We start from the raw sequence: 20093 nt of genomic DNA, 5'->3' as shown, positions 1-20093 counted from the left end.
TTTTAGACTGCCTGGAAGTTTCTTAGTGTGGGGCAATGGCAGGTACTAGAAAGACCACAGAACGTTGAGAGACCAGGAACAAGAAAAACAGAGTTCTGGTCCCGACCCTGGTTCAGACAAACTGATGCTCTCTGTTCTCTGGTTGTCTCTGAAATGTAAGAACAGAACAAGATGGACTCTCAGCTGACTGCCAGCTAAGTGTTCTAAAGTTAAGAAACAATGGGGAAATAGTATTAAAGACAGGTCTCCAAAACTTATCATTCACAACCTTGGAAATGGCAGCAATCAAAATGCTTTTTTAATGGAAAAGCAACCTGCTCTAAATATAAGTAAGTTTTATTGAGTGGATGCAGCTATTTGCAGGCCCACCTGGAGGGCTGGCACCTTGAAGTCTTGCCAGGCCTGCAGCAGCAGAGAGATGGCCAAGCTCAGCCTGCTGGCCCCAGCTCTGCCCCTCCAGGAAGCGACTCACTTCTCTCAACTTGCCAACCCACTTTGCCTCCACTGAGTCCTGAGCCAGAGAGGCCCCATCCCCCTGTCTTTAAAGAGTAAAGAGGGAAGATACTGAACTTGATTACACCCAGCACTGCAGAGAGTGTGATGCGCTTAATGAGCCATATAAACGCCTGGATTACTGGAACTGGCAGGGGAGAGGGACAGAGAGCGCATACAATGCCAGAAAGGATGGGGGGGGTGCAGAGAGAAAAACAGATTTCTCACATTTTATCTGTGAAATTGTAGTGACACAAATTAGTTTAATTAAGAGTTAAGTATCAGGAATAGGGACAACTGATAGGAATCTTGTCATTGCAAATGAAAATGGCAAAATATTCCAGTTAAGGCAACATCTGGGCTCTGGATTTTTTCCTCAGGCAATGCCTCAGCCCCCCTCAGAGCAGCCAGGACTCCAGCTTACCTCAGTGGCCCCTGGAAGCCATGAGGACAAATCTATATTTTCTTTTGCTAATGGCCATTCCTCCAGAATAAATATATATATCAGGTTGGCTCTTCAAACTGGATTTTCTACAACTACAGGCAGCACCAGCCAATGACTCTCAGCCTCCACCCTTTGATGATTGCCCCATCCACTGTGCACCCCACTGGAACCTGTAGGCAGAGCCTCAGAGCCCCTGCTCACCCCACACCAACACCCTCCTGCCTCTACCAGCCTTCTCCACTCCTTTATTAGGGTGTGCTAAGAAGCACACCTTGCCCCCACGTGCCTCCAGAGGAGATCTGGGGAATGGGCATGAGGAGTCTGGGGATTGTCTTTACTGTACCCTCTGTGTACCATCCTACATCTTCTTTGGCCTTTTCCTCCAGACCTCTGACAGGGAGATTCCTTGTTCCCTTCTCCACCTCTTCCAGCACCATCACACCTCAGTCTTCCATGTTCTGTCTCCCTCCTAAACCCAGCTGAATCTCAGCTCCAGACTTCCTGTTGATCCCCAGCACCCACTCCTGGCTTCTGTGATACACCTGGGTAGTGTGTTTCTTACCTTTCTGGATTGCTCTGCTCCTGGCCCCTCCTCCACCTGCCCCATGAGTCTGTCCAGGAAGCATATCATCACAGTGGGAGGAAAAGGGATCTTCTATGTCTTCAGACATCTTACAAAGCAATATCGTAGCCTTCACTGCACTTGCTTTGGGTGCTTTAAAAATGCAGATTCATGGGTCTTCCCGCAGAGTCATTTTATCAAAGTCTCCAGGGAAGGTCCTGAGAATGTGCTTTTAAAGCAAGCACTCCAAGGGAATCTTTTGCACACTGAAGACTGATGGTCTCTGACAATAGTCTGATAACTACGAAATTTGTATCTTTATAACTTTCCTTAATTCTGAGCTACAAACCACTCTCCGTATTTGTATGCACCATGGGAATCACAAATTCAATCTTTCTCAGACATGCCTCTCACTCAATTGTATACCTTGTCTTCTCACCTACACACTTTCACTAGAATCTGTCTGGTGGTTCTGACTTCTTCCTCTCCCTTATGTTTACACCTGGTACCAACTTGCAAGTGGGCCATGGCTCTTCTTCTGGACTGTGGGCTCACCATTCCATTCTCACTTACACTGGGGTGTGTGCCTTCCCTGAAGAGTCATGCTGTTCTCTTACCAATTCCTGTGTGTTTGGTGAGCCCTTTGCCACTGTGGGGCCAAGTGACATTTCCAAAACTTAAACTTCACCTGTTTATGTCCTGATGAAAATTGCCTACAAGGAAAGAATGGCCTTGGCGTTTGTTTTTGCTGTAGGATCCACCCACCCTTATACTTCACGCTCTCCTACTTCCTTGTATGCACCCATCATGCTAGACCGCCTGTGTCAGAATGCCTATCCTATTACATATATAAGACTTGGACCATGCTTCTTCATCTCTTCTCATCCATCAATCCATTTGGATTGAGTTACAAAGAGGAACAAAGTCCACAACTCCATACAAACAAGTAAATAGACAGTTACAGTAGAATAATAGAATATACTAAATGAAAAGGCTACTAACTATTGAGTGTCAGCCAGACATGTATTAAAGAGCTACGAACACTTTGAGGTAGGTACTGTTATTATTCTCACTTCAAAGAAGAAGAGAACAGAGCTCAGAGAATTCAGGTGATTGGACCAAATTCTCACAGACAGGAATTCTACCACAGGAGGAAGTGGAACCAGGTTTTGCATCCAGGTCTGTCTGATCTTAATCTCATGTTTCTTTCTAAACTATACATATATTATGTCTTCCAGGATGCTATAGGGTCACAGGTGGAAGCTTTTGCCCTCTTCTCTGATAAAACTGCACTTCTCCTTTAAGATTGTACTCAATGTTACCCCATTCATAAAGTGTTTCTGAGCCCCATTGAAGAATCACTTTTCTCTTGGGATTTCAGAGTAGCTTACACTTAGGCTTATATCTTGTGTGTATTTTTTTTCTGCACTTACAGGATGCAGCACTGTATCTTGCAATGTTTTTTCCCCAGTAAACATTTGTCAAATTAACAAAACTTCCAGTCAAATGGGGGAACCAATGGTAGTCTGTATACAGTGTGAAACTCAAATAGCCAAAGAAAAGCCTAATACACAAAAGGACTTGTGGTCTTCTCCTTCCAGGGAAGTCAAATTATTATTTCTCTGACACTCTCCCCTTGCATTCCAGCTGCCATATATCCTACTTGGAATTTAGGTATTCCTCCCAACCCTGGGTCTTCTTTCTGAGAGAGACTCTATTAAACATTGAAATTCACCATTTAGGAAGATGTTCATCAAGTGACTTCTTCTTGCAAAGACATCTAAAGCGGTACATATTTGTCCATTTCCTGTTGATAATAATGTATATGATTTTTATTTTTCAAATCCACAATTTAAATCCAGGTGGGAGGGAATGAGTCAGAAAGAAATACCAATTGCTTTTGGCTGATGACAGCAGCGTAATCATTTGTATTTTCCCCAACCTGCAAAATGTCAACATATTAGAAAAAAAATGCAGACATTTCACATTTCATTCCTGATGAGGTTCCTTGTTGTTCCCTCACACCCCACCCTCCTCTATCTGAATCATTGACATCTGGCTATTAGCCTAAGCATTTAGAACATAACACTGAGCATTCAGGGTGTGCTGATGTCAGCACACACACAAGAGCTTGTGGTTCAGCATAGACCAAAGTCTTGTCTCTTTCAAGTTTGTGATGAGCTGACAGATTGGAATTAACTTCTGATATTAACTTCTTCAGCTCTTGTCTTTGTGGTAAATACAAAACAGGGAATGCTAAAGAGAACAAAACAAAGATGGCTGCCTTTTTTGGCCTCTTTATCCACAAGTCTTCACTCTGTAAAGCCCAGTTAATCTTCCTTGTAAAACAACATAGTGCCATGTTTTCCACTGTAATTAAAGACAATGGAGGAAAATTTCTCTTTGAAGGGGAATGAGGTGCCTTCATCAGCCAGCACTGCTGAAAATAGGTTCCTGTTTCACCAACAAGTGTAACACATGCATCCTCTAATTAGATTTCCTTGCTCCTCTTTTAATCACCAAGAACATCATTATCCTTTTGGTTCCTCATTAGGAAGGTCACCTAGTTCATATTCATACTTATAAAACCCATCCAAATTTCAGAACAAAACTGTATCTTCTTAGACTTCAGATACTTCATTGATCTCATTGTGCTATCACCAAGTTCAACTTGCCTGTGGGTTTTTTTTCTTTCTTTTCTTTTTTAATGTGATCACCCTACCATCTGCTATTTTAGTAGAATTACAGAGATACACTGTAATGTTGCTGAAGAACCATGCCATATTTTCATGGCAATCATGGAAAGGAAAAAAAATAACAGTGACACCTTTCAATACCTTTATTACCATTTTTAAGCTTCAAAATCTCTTGCAAGGCAAGATCTCATCAGTAAGCTTAAATATATTTGAGGGGAGCTTTGCGCTGAGTTTGGGTACTTTGATTTTCAAAACCTGCTCCTCCAGAGGGTTATCATCCACCGCTTGAATGCGGCAGCAATGTCTTTCTTCCAGAGCAGCTAGCTAGGCCTGTAGTCTGATTCTAGGTGAAGCCCTCAACCAAATTTGCTTTTTAAAAATCTAATATTTAATACTGAAAAGTTAACCACCCTCTCAAAAGTGGACTTTATTTTATTTATTTGTTTGTTTGTCTATTTCTTTATATCCTTCTCTGCTGAGCTTCACATCTGGCCATAAAATCTTCCCTCTGGCCCAGAGGGCACATGTCAATTGACCTCCATGCCATTTACCATTTCTTGAATTTATCTCTTGTTCATTTATGTGCTCTGTCTCTTCTTTCTATATTCTGAAGACTAAAGAATTTTTGTCTGCATATCTAGCCCCAAGGTATTTTGTAGTTGTCATTGTTGTCATTCATAGTTTGGTTTGTGGCTTTGCATTATCATTAAAGCTTTTATTTTAACAACAGTTAGCATTGAAAGGGTGGAGAAAGGACTGGATCAGGGGAAAGGGCAAAAATCGACATTCTCACTTCCAATTTATGCCTGAAAAATATTTAATTAAACCTGATATTTGTATTAACCATTCTAATTGAACTGAGTCATTGTTAACCATAAAAATGATTCCTTAAATGTGCCAGTTGCCCAGAGGGAGTTGGGCCTCTAAATACACTTGCTTCCCTAATAAGCTTTAATCTATGATTTGTAGCCACTTCAGGTCTTTTAAGGAGAGACCAGGTCACTTGCTTGCTCACCATAGCCAAATTTGCTTTCAGCTGGTGTTTGACAGTTATCCTTGACAACCTAGGGTTCCACAAGGTCTCTTTATTTGAAGCAGGATCCCCATAAAAGATCCTATTTTAAGGATCAGCTGTTACTGTCCTGGTTTTAATTCACCTCATATTTATTCATCCTTTACTTCAGTGATCTTATACATCATCTTTATTTTTTTTTTTAGAGTACGTAATTTGTTTATTTAAATTCAAGTAGTTAACATACATTGTAATATTGGTTTCAGGAGTAGAACCCAGTGATTCATCACTTACATATAATACCCAGTGCTCATCCCAACAAGTGCCCTCCTTAGTATACATCACTCATTTATCCCATCCCCCAACGCAATATCTCTCCAGCAACCCTCAGTTTGTTCTCTGTATTTTAGAGTCTCTTATGGTTTGTCTCTCTCTCTGCTTTAATCTGATTTTTCCTTCCCTTCCCTATGTTCATCTGTTTTGTTTCTTAAACTCCACATAGAAGTGAAATCATATAATATTTTTCTTTCTCTGACTTATTTCGCTTAGCATAATACACCCTAGTTTCATCTACATTGTTACAAATGACAAGATTTAATTTTTTGATAGCTGAGTAATATTCCATATATATTATATTCCATATATATTATATTCCATATGTATACATATATGTATATGTGTGTATATGTATAATATATATATATATATACACAAAACCACTCTTCTCCATTCTATACATTAAAAAAAAAATGTTTTAGAGAAGTTGATTTTCTTGTCCAAAGTCATCCTGCTAGTGAGTACCAGCGTCAGAATTCAAATTCAGTTCTCTCTGACTATTGAATTAAATTCTCTTAATACTCCAACAGGAAGGGTATTATTGAGATGAAAGCAATTTTGGTTATTTGTTCCAAATGACTTTCTACTCAGAATCCGGGAGGATTTAAAAATTTTCCTTCCTTCCTTCGTTCCTTCCTTCTTTCCTTTTTTCCCCTTCCTTCTTTCTTTCCCTTTTTCAATTGTTTGTTGACTGATTTAGACTGGTAGAAAGGATATTCCAGGTCCTATTAAAGTATAAGCTTTGTCAAAGCACAGACTGTGTCTGCCTTTCTCTCTGAAAACAGAGACTGGCTCACATCAGCCTCCAACAAATACTTGCTGAGTGAATGGCCGTGGCTTTCTGAAGCTAGTGTGGGGTCCCTTCCTCTTGCAAGGCTGATCCTTTGCCTTTGGACCATGCATGGAACTTGGCTTTGGACTTCTCCTATCATTCTGCTCTATGTCCCATATCTTTCCATGGTCCTCATGGTCAATGGCCTCTCTCAGCAACAAACCCCCAACTCAGGATCTCACCTCCTCTCTTTGTCACCAGCAAAACCACATCTCAGGTTTAACATACTTGGGAAAAACTGAAATGAGCCAATATTAGCCTCAACTAAGGAGTGGAAGGTAGCAGGTGTGTAGGCACCATAGTGGTGGTTACCATGATCACATGACTGGCTTGTACCAGGCACTATGCTAACCAGTCTGACTTCTTAATTATTCTGTAAATTTAGTATTATTACCTCTATTTTCAATAAGAAAAGTTAAAACTACCTTGCCTGAGATCACATAGCTGGCATGCCACAGAGTCAGGATTTAAACCCAAATTGGTCTGATTCCAAAGTTTCCAGGATTGGTTGCACTTTTATAGTGGTCATTGCCTTTATCCCAAAGGATATTTAGGGCTGCAAAGATGAGACAGCAAAGCCAAGGGGTACAGATGCATCTAAATCCTTTCTTAAATTTCATAGAAGATTTCTATTTTACCTGTGCATCCAGGGATTCTGTTCCTTAGACATTTGGCCCCATCTTTCTTTCAAACCTTTGTCCTTTATCCAAATGTATTTCAGGGTTAGTTTTTTGTAGTAGAACACATAATTGAAAATCTACCTCATGTTTCCAAATTCTGAATTCTAAGTTTGAGATAAGAACTAACTTTCTCCCTATTTCCACCAAGAAGAGGGGGGGGGAGGAGGATGAAGAGGAGGAGAAAGAGGAGGAGGAAGTGAAAAGCAGGAGGAGGAAGTGGAGGAGGAGGAAGAGGAGGAGGGGAGGAGCAGGAAAGCACCATTTGAATTCCTGACCATGTTTATTGAAATTAATACTAGTATTACTTTGGATGCCAAGTATTTGGAGAAGTCCATGTAGCTGTTGTTACCTGAAAAAACCAAGTATAGGAAAACCATAGCCAGCTTGACATCTGAAGATGTGTGTTCAAGCTTTAGTACTACCACTGCTAGGCTCAGGTGAACTTTTCTTCCAGTAACATGCCCTTCCCTTAACAGATTCACTGAGCTAACATTTGCAAAAGCCTCCTACCAGCCTAAGGGACCAAACATAAGTCCTGAGTGATCATGGAATCACACCAATTAGCTAAACAGTGGTAATCTCTATTAAAGCACAAAGAAGCACATCACTAATCAGGTGAGTGGCCTCTGCAAGAGGAAACCCTAAGGGAGACACCCAAACCAAATTCTTTCTTCATTAATAGTAAAATGAGGGTTACTGTAATGATGATATTAAAAAAAATCAGCTCTGGGGCACCTGGGTGGCACAGTCGGTTAAGCGTCCGACTTCAGCCAGGTCACGATCTCGCGGTCCGTGAGTTCGAGCCCCGCGTCAGGCTCTGGGCTGATGGCTCGGAGACTGGAGCCTATTTCCGATTCTGTGTCTCCCTCTCTCTCTGCCCCTCCCCCGTTCATGCTCTGTCTCTCTCTGTCCCCAAAATAAATAAACGTTGAAAAAAAAATTAAAAAAAAAAAAAACAGCTCATAGCTGATGGCTTTTATTTCACATTCCTCGAACCTAGAGAGTGGCACACAGATGTGAGCCTCTGTTCCTGCTCTGAACAAGGTACAAGCGCCCTCCTATATGTCCCTCTACTGACATTTGGTCCAGCTACCAAAACTTTTTTTTTTAATTTTTTTTAACGTTTATTTATTTTTGAGACAGAGAGAGACAGAGCATGAATGGGGGAGGGTCACAGAGAGAGGGAGACACAGAATCTGAAACAGGCTCCAGGCTCTGAGCTGTCAGCACAGAGCCCGACACGGGGCTCGAACCCACGGACCTTGAGATCATGACCTCAGCCAAAGTCGGATGCTTAACCTACCAAGCCACCCAGGCGCCCCTAACTACCAAATCTTAAATGTGTGCAGGATCCATGAGGAAAGAGATGCTAATTTTAATCTCCATTATAGTGGATTAGATTAACTCATTGGCCAGACTAGCTCAGCCACTCCTCATAGATTGATTGGCCAAAGGCAGTTTGGCATTAAATTACCATATTGTCTGATATATAAAGCAAGGCTTATCACACCTGCTGAAGAGTAAAGCTCCTTAGAGGTGCATAGAAAATGTGGCCACAGAAAAGGAAGCCCTGGGGTCCAGGAATGTTTGGTACCCTCTTGCTGTTTTAGGAGATGACATGCTGACGTGCAAAAAGCCACAGTAGTGATGGTTTTGTACCAACTGGAAAGGGCCATCTGGTTGCTCACCAGCTGCCCCTTCTAGTACCAGATGTAAATTTTCCATTCATACAATTACTCAAAATGCTAATAGGAGAAGAGCTTTAAAGGTCTCTGACCTCAACCTTCTCTACTTGTTTAGATGGTAGAACGAAGGCCAGAGAGGGGATGCCAGTCAGCTAGGGAGCAGCAGAGTCATACAGAGAAATTAGGTCCTCAGATTCCTCACCAGTTGTACTTACCAATTCATGTGGCTGTGGTCCTCAGAAAACATGCACAAAGGGTCATTTTCCACAGAAAGCAAGTCGAGTGGAAACAATCAAGGGTACAGGCTCTACAGAAAGAGTGACTCAATTCTAATCCAGCTTTATGTGTATAAGTTGTGTGACCATAGTGAGGTACTTAACTGTTCTGTTCTTTAGTTTCTCCATTTATAAAATGGACATGCCAGTAGTCCATAACTCATAGCCTTTTGTGAAGATTAAATGAGTTAATATGTGTGTAGCATTTAGAATCCTGCTTGCAACTTAGAGAACACAATGCAAATGCATGTTACCATCATCATCCTAAGCAAGCTGAGCAGTCTCTATGTCTGCTAAGTCACACTCACAGTTTGGCTTCCATTCTACGGAACACTCAACTGAAGTTTAACTGTGGCTATAAACCCTCTGCCTGATCAGCAATGAACATCTTATTGCAACTGCCACACACCACCAGAAACATTCATTTCTCTTTATGATTCTGCCTCCTTCTCTCTCTGTACCTCACCCTTCATGCTTTGTCTTCCTCATATACTGTTTTTCTTTTCTGCTTTGTTTTAGCTATATCCCACCTTGTGCTGGTAGCATGGCATCTACAGAAATGCTTAAGTCCACTGGTAGAACTTGGAATAAAGTGATTCCTACACTAAAGATCTCTGTTTCTTTAGTGTGGAGCTTATTAATCTTTCAATTGTTTCTTAAGTTAATATCAGCATCATGAATTAGACAAAGATACACACAGACACATAGTTTAATGCATGTCCTCTCCATATATAACGTTATTATTATAATAAATATTATATTAAATATATACATAACATATAAATAAACATATAAATAACATTATAAATATTATAAAATATATTTGATAGATACTCTTAAGGAGACATATATATCTTACAAATCTATATTGCTCATTTTCTTATAAACTCATTTAAAAAATGTAAGTCTTTCATTTTTTGAAGAACACAATATACAGAATTGCTTTGGGCTCCATCTTGGGCATTTTTCAACTCCGTATATTCTGTAGGCCAGTATGGCTCCTTAGGATATATGTCTTGACTGATGGAGCCTCCAGAGTCAGGCTACTTTTCATAAATATGTATGGAGCCCTCCTGGAGATGATAGCACTGGGCTTGTGACTGGATCCTGCCTTTTTTGTGAATGCTCTATAAAAAAAGTACACAGCAATATGAACCAGACTCTCAAGCTAGCAAGTAAATGTGAATTTTTAATCAATAGGAGAATTGTGTACATTGTAAATCAGAGGAAGGAAATATATCCTTGTGAAAATCTGTGGACTGGGAACAGTTACATGCTCATTGCTAAAGTGAGGGGCCTGTACTTCCCAAAGCAAAAGGTTAGCATCAGTCCCTTCCTAGGCAAGGCAGGGATCCACACCATCATGCTGTCTTGAGACTCTGTACCAACTGTGCTTCTTAAAGTAATCATGTCTATTTCCAATAAGCCAATTTGCTTCTAAAAGGATCAGGGAAGTCCTGTCTTGAGAAGGTAAAAAAAAAAAAAAAAAAAAAAAAAAAAAAAGCCATGCTTGCCTTGTCTGCAGCTCCCTTTCTTTGCCACTGGCTCTACAGGAATGACTCTTGATGGCTTCTCACCCCTGTCTTATACTCGATTCCATGTTCCCTGGAATCCTCTCTGCCTGCAAGCTACTGGTGTCTTGCTTATGACTGCAGTTTCTTATGCTTTGCAAATAAAGGTGATGGAGGAATACAAAGGTGAATTAGATGCTGATCCATGTGCCCTGGGTCCTTGAAACAGACTAGGACAATCCCATTTCATGTGGTTTGTTTTCTCAAAGGTGGCAGATTAAGTGAAAGGACCAACACTTGGCACTCAATGGTCTTGTCTTACAGTGGAGCATGGATGACTCACTAGGGGCATTTAAAAGAGCCAAAGAGGCCAGAAGAAAGGGCAAAGGGAGAACTCTATCAGGCCACACCATTAGGTGGCAATGTGGACAGAATACAGAGTCTTTGTGGCCTTTGGAGAGGCACTGCTACTGCTGGGATAAACCCAATCATAGTCTCTAAAACTCTAGAGTGTAACAATCCATTCTTCCTCAGCTACCTCAGGAGGAGCTTCCACAATACCTAAGTTATACAGGATAAAAAGTTGGCCACACCAACACATAGACTCCTGTTGCTCACAAAATGTTCCCATTCCTGTCTCCTCCTTTCCTCTACCTGCTTCTCTCCACTGTGGACCATCTTCCTCCCCTGTTTTGCTGCTCCCATCCCTGTCTGTTCTGGACACCTTTTTCATAGTTAGAGGTGCTGCTCATGGAGCAGCAGTCAAATCCTGCCATGCCACTTAGCTCTGTCTGCTATTCTAACTTTTCAGCCAATAGGCCTAATGACTGCCATTGCCTCTCTCTATCCCTTTTATTTTTTAAACCCCAGTCTTTGAAAGCAGGCTGTAGTGGTGGGTATGTGAGCGATTTGCCCCTTTGAGTTTCTAAATATTCCCAGTGGGTGCTTTCCATTTTTCCAGATTTCGAGGGATCAATGGTGGGAGGTGGGAGATGGGGGAATGCTCACAGAGAAGCATGTTTGTATATCTGCTTGTCAGGGAATAAGTATGGTATCCTTTGAGTGTATGCTAATGGGTCTGTCTCTCTTTCCCCTACACAGGGCCTGGAGCAGTCATTGATGGTGTAAACTCGGCCTCTAGAGCACTGGCTTGTCTCTGGCTATCAGGGACCCTCTTTGCCCACTTCCTCATCAAGTTTTGATAAGAAATCATAGGTCCTCTGAGCAACGCCTGCTTCTCCATATCACAGACTTTAATCTACACTGCGGAGGGCAAACAAGTTTGGGCTTCTTTTTGTTTGTTTCTGTTCTTCTTGTTTTTTTGGGGGGAGGGTTGGTTTATTTGAGTTTTTCTCCAGTTTGAATGAGTGGGGTTGGGGGGATGGGTGGGCTGGATTCTACCATGTTTAGGGTAATCATTCATTGGTATGTCCAAAAATGGAATCTATCCCTGCTACCTGGGCCCTTTCCTTTCCTCTGCTCCTCTCCCCATCATCATCACTATGAACCTCTCCTCCCCTAACACACCAAACCATAAGCTCCATTTGGGCAAAAAACGTGCCTCATGATAAACACCCTGAAGACACAACTTGACTTACAATGTAGTGCACAGCAAGAGTTATATCCAAGTGTCCTATTATCTGTGTCTTTTAAGCTTTGGGCCATTTTCTTTATTATAATGTACATATCCCTCCCTCCATGTTTACTATTATCTAATTACATTGGGGTTCACATCCTTTCTTTCTCGGAAGGTCTGAATACACCCATATCCATATATGTGTATATATACACATATATGGATATTCTTGTCACCTTCTCTAACCACTCTGTCCTATTCACTTGCTCTATCACTATGTGGGTTAGAGGTTTGGGGCTATTCACACAACCTAAAAGTAAAAGTTTAGAAGTCACTTGACCAAAAAAGAGGGGAAGCATTTTGACGACAGTACTTCTTTTTTAAAACTGCTAACTCATAAAACAAAATGATCTATGGATGACTGATTATTTAGGGCTTATCAAGCTATCACAGGAAACATATGGTTATCCATCTACTTGACTGTGTGACTTATCTCTCCCTCCAATTATCTACCCACCCATCTTTCTCTGTAGCAATCTATTTACTCTATTTATCAATCTATCAATATAATTATCCAACACTTCACTATATTTCTTCCCTACTACTCACTATCAATTCATCACCATATTAATTTCTAATCATATTGTGTCTATTTCACTATATTAATTTCTCCTCTACCTTCAGCAGACACTGGCATCTTCAAAATTACCTATCAACTTTCATATGAAAGCCAATGGTCTCACAGGCTAACAGCATAGAAAAGCAATATGTCGTGGACTCTTTGGAAGGTGATATCCCATCCACCTTCCAAAGTAGATGCCATTAACAGATGGACCAAAGTAGCAATCTAAGGATCAGTCCCTCACCATTCCTGGAGTACTGTGTTTCCAAAAGCATCTTCTTGGGAAGCAGATCAGCCCTGGAAAGGCCTTGATCAGTGCCATGTTTTGTTTTGTTGTTGTTGTTTTTTCCTTTCATATTTGAAGGATCAAGATGCCAAACTTCATGTTTCCCTCGGCCTTCCAAGAAAGTGTGTGTCAGAAACCTATGGGATTTACTCCATGGCTGGCTTTTCTTAATAGCAAGAACAGAAGGGAGGAAACACATATCTGTCTCTGCAGTGAAGAGAGAAGTCTACCTGTCTGAGTGCAATGAATTCAGCTATTGTCTCCTCCCTCTTCCAGTTTTGGTTTAATCTGTTTGAAAACTATCCAGTAAAAAGCTGATGAAAACCAATTACATGGCGGGTGTGTTGACAACTCTGGTATTTGTTTCAGGAAGCTCTTCTGAGCTGAGGGCACTTGAGCAACTGACTTAATTTCCAAGCACTTGATTAACACAACACTGCAAACAGGAGGGGAAAGTGTAAGTGACACACAATTTCCTCTGATACAGGCTGCTTCTCCAGTGGGTTTGGGGAAGAATGTCCTCAGTTTTCCATTTTCACAGCAGATCCAGCAGACAAACAAGAGCTAACCTGACGTTTATGCATCATTTCCTGAGACAAGAAAGATTCAGCCAACAAGGGTGCCTATAATCCAAAAGAATGGCATTGAAAACCATGCAAGCTTATGCCTCTCTTTACTCGTGCTGCAAGGACTGACCTTCTGAGATGATGAGAAAGGAAAGAAGCATAAACAGTGACTATCTCACAGACCTGTTCTGCCTCAGTGGGAAGCTTTCAGGTCCACAATCTAAAAAAATAATAAATATGAGCTTTATAGAGCTCCATTCCCTTAATGCTTAATTGATCTTCTGCCTCCAATATAAATGGCCTCTTTGTTTTGTCCATAGTGGCACATGAACATGACATACACAGTGGGGTAATATATACTTAGATATATATGACATACATAGATACCTACATGTATACAAAGGTAGGTAGTCTTGGCATACAAAATGCTAGGCACTTTTGTAAGAGTTGGAGATGGTGTGAGTAAAATTAATATTACATTTGACAGCTATAAACAGACATCTGCATTTCCTAGTGAGCTGCCAGGAGCCAGATTCTGGGAATATAAATGATGTGCCAAAAGCAGTGTATTGATTCCAAGTTCCAGGGACAATCATGAGCAGACGCAAAGTCAGAATTAAAGGTCGGACATCAGTGTTTCAGATCTGTCATCACATTCTGCACCTGGAGTCAGGTTGGTGTCAGACATTGTATGGGGATTAAATTCATCATTTGAGTGTTCTACTGATAATAAATGTTACTTTGGAGTAAAATAAATGCGGAGGCTCTGGGGAGTAACACAGTGCTTGCTGTCATGGAGAACACAGTGCTTGAAGTGGACAAGCTATACATGTTCTTCATGTCAAGGGTTGTTCTAGAGGAAGGGACCCATCTTCCTCTGATCAGAAAGATCACCAGAACCTTTTGAACATGATGAGGCTGGGTCTCAGAGTCACTATGGAATTCTATGCTGCCCTCTTCCACTGGATACCAGGAAGCACCTCTAGTGTTTGCCTATTCCAACCATGTTTTAGAGGGAAAAAAAAAATCCTACAGTCAATACTCATCTGTCTGGGATAAAGAAAATCAAGTAAATAAGTAAATAAACCAAGTAAATAAACGAAGAAAACTGGGCACTAGGAAAGAAAATGGCTCTTCTTCACTATAGACATACTCCAGCTTCTGTGTTGTTTGGGTTACTTTTGTGGGGATGGCTCCATCAAACAGGAGCTGTTACCCAACATTTGAGGAGTATAGAACATTAAATGCTACTAAGGACAATATCCACACTCATACATGCTTTTTCAGCTTCCAATATGAAGGGTAGATGGATAATGCCTGTTGTATAGATTTTTTTTTAAGGTGCCAGTGCCAAGAATGGGGTAGGGGTAAAGAAGGAAGGTAAACAAAACTCTGAGCAACCTATAACTCTCCATGGGTTTTTCACATGGGAAGGAAACCAAATAAGACTTATCATCAGATTAGGTGTGACAAATTCAGCAATGTACTTACTCTGAAACCTTCCCCCTTCCTAAAACACAGTTAATATGTATTGCCACCAAAGTAATGCCAATGAATGAGCTAGTGTTAAGGCTCTGGTCAAGCTTGTTTTTCAGTAGTTTATTGTCAAGTGCCTGATACAGTCATCTGCAAATCTAAGCAAATGTGTTTAGTTTTTTGTTTTTTTTTTTTTTTTTCATTCTTGTTTTAACTGGGGGAGAGGGGACATTTAGGTGAGCAGTGGTCAAAACATGCACATATGTTATGCAGGGAGCATTGTGCACGGCTGTTCTACTGCAATTGTGCTAGCTGAAATGGAAGGAAAGTTAAGGCTTTCTATGAAAAATAGGCCTTGGTCTTTGTCCCCTGAAACCTATGTCTCATACTAGATGATACATTCCACAGGTTGGGCAGTTTTTCTCAAAACCTGGGTGGGAAGTGTGCTCCACTGGGTGGAAGTGGACTCCAGAAACTCCACAACCAAGGCTAAATTTAAGGGCCTGTTTCTGCATGGATCCAGTAAACTTGATCTCAACATGGAGATGTTAACAAGTTCTCCTTATTTTGGAAGAACTCTTATGTGAAAAGAGCAGAGAAACTCCAAGTGGGCAGTCAACATCAAAGAAAGCTTATCATTGCCATCGCGTCCAGAAATGGAATGCTCTAGTTTTGGTTGGTGCTTCCAATGCCAAAAGGAATGTTCTTTCCTCTGTAGTTATGTATGGATGTCATCAGAGCCATGGGGAGAAAGAGGGTAGGAGTAGCTCAAGATTAAGATGGATTATGGGGGGAGGTTATCTTTTCCAATTTGACCCTGAGTCCTCACCCGGAACCAGCCCACTTTCCCTTCCCACCTACCCCCCCCCCCCACCGCAAACAAACAAACAAAAGCTTATTTAAAGTAAAGTTTAATATATTTGAAATTAGGGAAAGGAGCATAAAATTCTTCTTGTTGGCAAATTTACTTTTTTGTCCTTTTCTCCAAAAGCGAGGATGTTTTGGTTTTGTTTCACCCAAGATATATTCCTAGAAACTTACACCCAATTGCCTCTTCTACCATCCAGAGCTTCCTTTTTGGTTTTAAGACAAATAAGTTTGAGCAGTTGCAGTAAAACTTCACAGGTGTGTAACTAGGAAAGTAACATTTTCAAAAGATACCATATGATGAGGACTCCTAATGATCACTAAAAGCAAACAAATAAAAATGCCACTCTCATTTCCCTCATTTCTTACTTAAAAGAAGAGAAGTAAATGAAAGGAAGAAGAAACAGATTTGCAATTAAAAGATAGGGCAGAATGACAGAGCTGAACCAGTGCAATTGAGCCTTCAGGTGCAGGAGCCTCAGAGTCCAAGGGGATATGGAGTGGACTTAATTAGGTGCCATTGTCTTCATCCTAAAAGTAAGCAGCTAAGCCTCATTTCCAATATTTTAAAGAGATTCCTTTTTGTTTCTTTCAATGGTGCCCTTTTAAAGGCATACAATTGTTCCATGCCACTGAGTGGAGAAAGAAAGATTGTGAACCCTCTACTATCCTTCTAGGGCCGCATTCTACATTATTGGCAGATTTATAAGGATATCAATAATAGCAATGATAAATAATAATAGCTGCCCTTGTGTTAGTTAAAGGGAGCATTTTTAATCATTCAGAAATTTTTGTGACCTGTAAAGTGCAGTTGTGAGGAATGTGTGGGTGTACGAAAATGTATCTGTCAAGTTCAGAGTCCTTTAGATTAAAAATATATATATATATGACTTATCAATGGTGCCGTTATAGCTGTGTCAGACAATGGGTGTGCCCATTCTCACAATTATCCTTAAAACAAATCTATGTTTAAATGCTTTAAAAATTATCACATGATACAAGAGTATACCTTCTAGAGTTCTTTTTCTTTTATTTTCTTTCTTATTTTTTCCGTCAAAAATCAATGAAGACTTGATTTCTGTCAATAATTGTATTAAGGGTGAATCTACTACCTGAATTTTGTGCATGTTACATTGTAGTTGTAACCTTTTCTAATTCAGGATGAATACAGATGGTTGTGATTGTGCAGTGTATCAATAAAGTTCAAAGAAATTTGTAACATTTGGGGGGTTGTTTATTAGGACATCTTGTTAAGTATCCAGATATGGAGAAAAACAGGCTATGCTTTTCCCATATGCTTCTCCCATATGTGTGCTTTAAGCTTTGGGGAGTAGATGCAATCAGAAAATTGAGTAGCCTATTTATTTCTCTGTCTCTCTCTCTCTGTCTCTCTCTGTCTCTCTCTCTCTCTCTCTCTCTCTCTCTCTCTCTCTCTCTCTCCCCCACACACACACACACAGAGTAGAAGGAAGTCTAGGCACTTTGCACATTATACCTATATATTTGAATATCTATGCCATTTACAAATAATAGAAAATGTAACTGCAGCCTCAAAGTCTAAATTATGTCTTGACCTAATCTAAAATGAAATCAATAGAGAAGTTGCAACAAAAAAAATGACACTCCTTAACAGTTCCTGTGACTTGATTCCACTGAATCATAACCGCTTTGACAAGAGTACATATGTAGAAAATATGGTGGCTATGATGTGCATTTATTCTTTAGAGTGTATGTAATTGGATTGATTGTTTCTCTATCTTAGGTTTTTACTATAGTATACATATGGGAAATAGCATAAGAAAGGGATCGGGAGAAGAAGCTCCCTTTTTCTGATTGTCTTTTCTAAAACATCGTTCTCGTTCAACAAAACTCCAACACCTCTATCTTCATCACTTGTCCATCTGCTTTTCTGAAGGGATGGCTATTAACCTCTTTCTTACAACTCAGCTTCTCATCAATAATGTATACATCAGCTAACCCTTCCTAATTCTGCCATTAACTATGTGATCTTGGACTGGACACTTGACCCTCCTTTTCTTTGACTCCTCATCTGCACCACTTTTGAATTGATTCTTGTTGGTATGTTCTATTTCAAAATTTTTAGGACAGTTTTTATTTCTCATTCAGCTATTGGATTTCTCAAGATTACCCCCACATGAAGCCTAGGGCCAATGTCTAACTATGGTTTTGAATACAGCAGAAAGTGTGTTAAAATTCTCCAGTTGGCTTTACATCTTAGCTAGCTCCTCTGGCTATGACCCTGAGCTAGATTTATGAGGCTTATTTCTTATTGGGTTCATAGGTAAACAATGGGTCATTCCTAACCTGTTAAAACTTAGTCTCACCCAGGATGCCTGGGTGGCTCAGATTAAACATCCGACTTCAGCTCAGGTCATTATCTCACAGTTCTTAAGTTTGAGCCCCACATTGGGCTCTCTGCTGACAGCTAAGAGCCTGGAGCCTGCTTCAGATTCTGTTTTCCCTCTCTATCTGCCCCTCCCCACTCAAGCGCATCCTCTCTCTCTCTCTCTCTCTCTCTCTCTCTGTCTCTCTCTCTCTAAAATAAATCTTAAAAAAATTAGTCATCCCAACAGAAGATGGAGCACAGATAGCTTGATAAACTAGGTCATGTTCTTTGTAAATTAAAATACCAAGAATATGGTAGTACCAATGATTGAGAGTTTCCAATTTCCTCGGACTCATTGTAAAATTATGACTTGTCAAGGTAACAAATTCCAGTCCCCCTTACCATCATAATACCTTTAGTGCTACCCTTTCCCTTCTCCTCTTTCTTCCTCCTTTTAATCATCCTCTTCCCATCCACACCTGACCATCTCCTGCTTCTGTTCATACCACAGCATTTACCTATCTATTGGCTCTCCTGCTGAGGCATAGACATTCATTGGTCTCTCATTCCATCTGGCCACTCAGTTCCATCAGTCTTCTATGTACCAATTTATTCTTCCATTAGCAAACCATTCATCTCTTTATTCATATATTATCTCCCCATTTATCTAACTCCTATTCTATCTATATACTCACGAAACTCCCTAATATTACTATTCTCATTTATTTATTTAAACCATGTATATTTCCCTTACCTGTCAATCCATCCACCAAGATTTCTCCAACTAGCCTTTGGCAGACATACCTATTTACCAAGCCACTTCAAGGTAATGAAAATCTTTGCTGCTATCTATTCATTCTGCAAGGGAGCCTCTATCTAGTTATTCTTAAGCTCGGCAGCTAAATTATTGGATACATTTTTGTTATCTTCACCCAAAATACACCCTATTAAAAACATATCTACAGAGAAGGGCTTTAGTAAATATATTAAGGGCATACTTTGTTCCTATCAGGATATTTTACAGTAAGAAAAAAGATGGAGAATCGGGAGCTGAGTGGAAACACCCAGATGAGTAGACATCGATGTTGAATTTTCTAACACTGGGAATGCAGTCTTGCAATGAACATAACAAATGGCTGAAGACAGGAGAGATCTCAACTGGCAATTCTGCCTTCTTTTTTGTTTTTCTGTTAAATAATTTTGATGAAAATGGTGGGGGGTGGCATTAATTGGTACCAAATCTTATCAGCTTTAGAAAACAAAAGTTTCAAACTAAAAATGATGCTACTTTCATGGAACATGTTCATTTGATCAGTAGGAAATCTTTTTTTTTTTCTTAATTTTTTTCCATTTATTCATTTGTTCATGCATTGCATTTAGTGAAGAACTCCCTTTAAGGAGCTCACATCTAAGATATGGAAACAGCTATATGAAGAGAAAATTACAGTATAATATTGCAAGAATTATAATACAGATATGAGAAAATGAGTATAGCAGAAGCAAATATTGGGAAGTGATTAGGAAGCTACTTTTATCCCCCAAGGATGAAAAGCTGAGAGGTAGAGAGCTCCTATAGGCAGTGGATGTGGTGAACAGATCTATTAATACAAAAATAAATGGGGTACCAGGGCCAGGGCACATTCAGTGTTCAAGATTTTATTGATAGAGTGAATGATATCAGTTGGATAAATTAATATCATGAAAGGCATTCAACTATAAATGTCCAAAGGGCCACACGACCCAATTGGTGACAAAGTTAACAAAATTTCCCAGAGAGGGAGACGAACCACCTATAATGTCAATTCTGGTTAGAATATAAAGTTTTGT

The 20093-nt window shown here is 40.2% G+C and overlaps 1 protein-coding gene across 9 annotated transcripts in view; it reads left to right on the top strand.

The window, feature by feature from the left end:
- Positions 1-17140, top strand: part of OPCML (opioid binding protein/cell adhesion molecule like) — a 1085522-nt gene extending 1068382 nt beyond the window's left edge. For all 9 annotated transcript variants that reach the window (XM_040483570.1, XM_040483569.1, XM_040483571.1 and 6 more), the window contains one exon: positions 11628-17140. In XM_040483570.1, the coding sequence (XP_040339504.1) occupies positions 11628-11728 (101 nt within the window). In that variant the 3' untranslated portion in view covers positions 11729-17140. The remainder of the gene's footprint in view (positions 1-11627) is intronic.
- The last annotated feature ends 2953 nt before the right edge of the window (positions 17141-20093 follow it).

The sequence above is a fragment of the Herpailurus yagouaroundi genome, unplaced genomic scaffold (assembly GCF_014898765.1).
Source record: "Herpailurus yagouaroundi ecotype Mexico unplaced genomic scaffold, PumYag 161, whole genome shotgun sequence".
NCBI lineage: Eukaryota > Metazoa > Chordata > Mammalia > Carnivora > Felidae > Herpailurus > Herpailurus yagouaroundi.
Note: the sequence above shows the minus strand (reverse complement) of the source record. Positions and strands in the feature narration are given on the sequence as shown.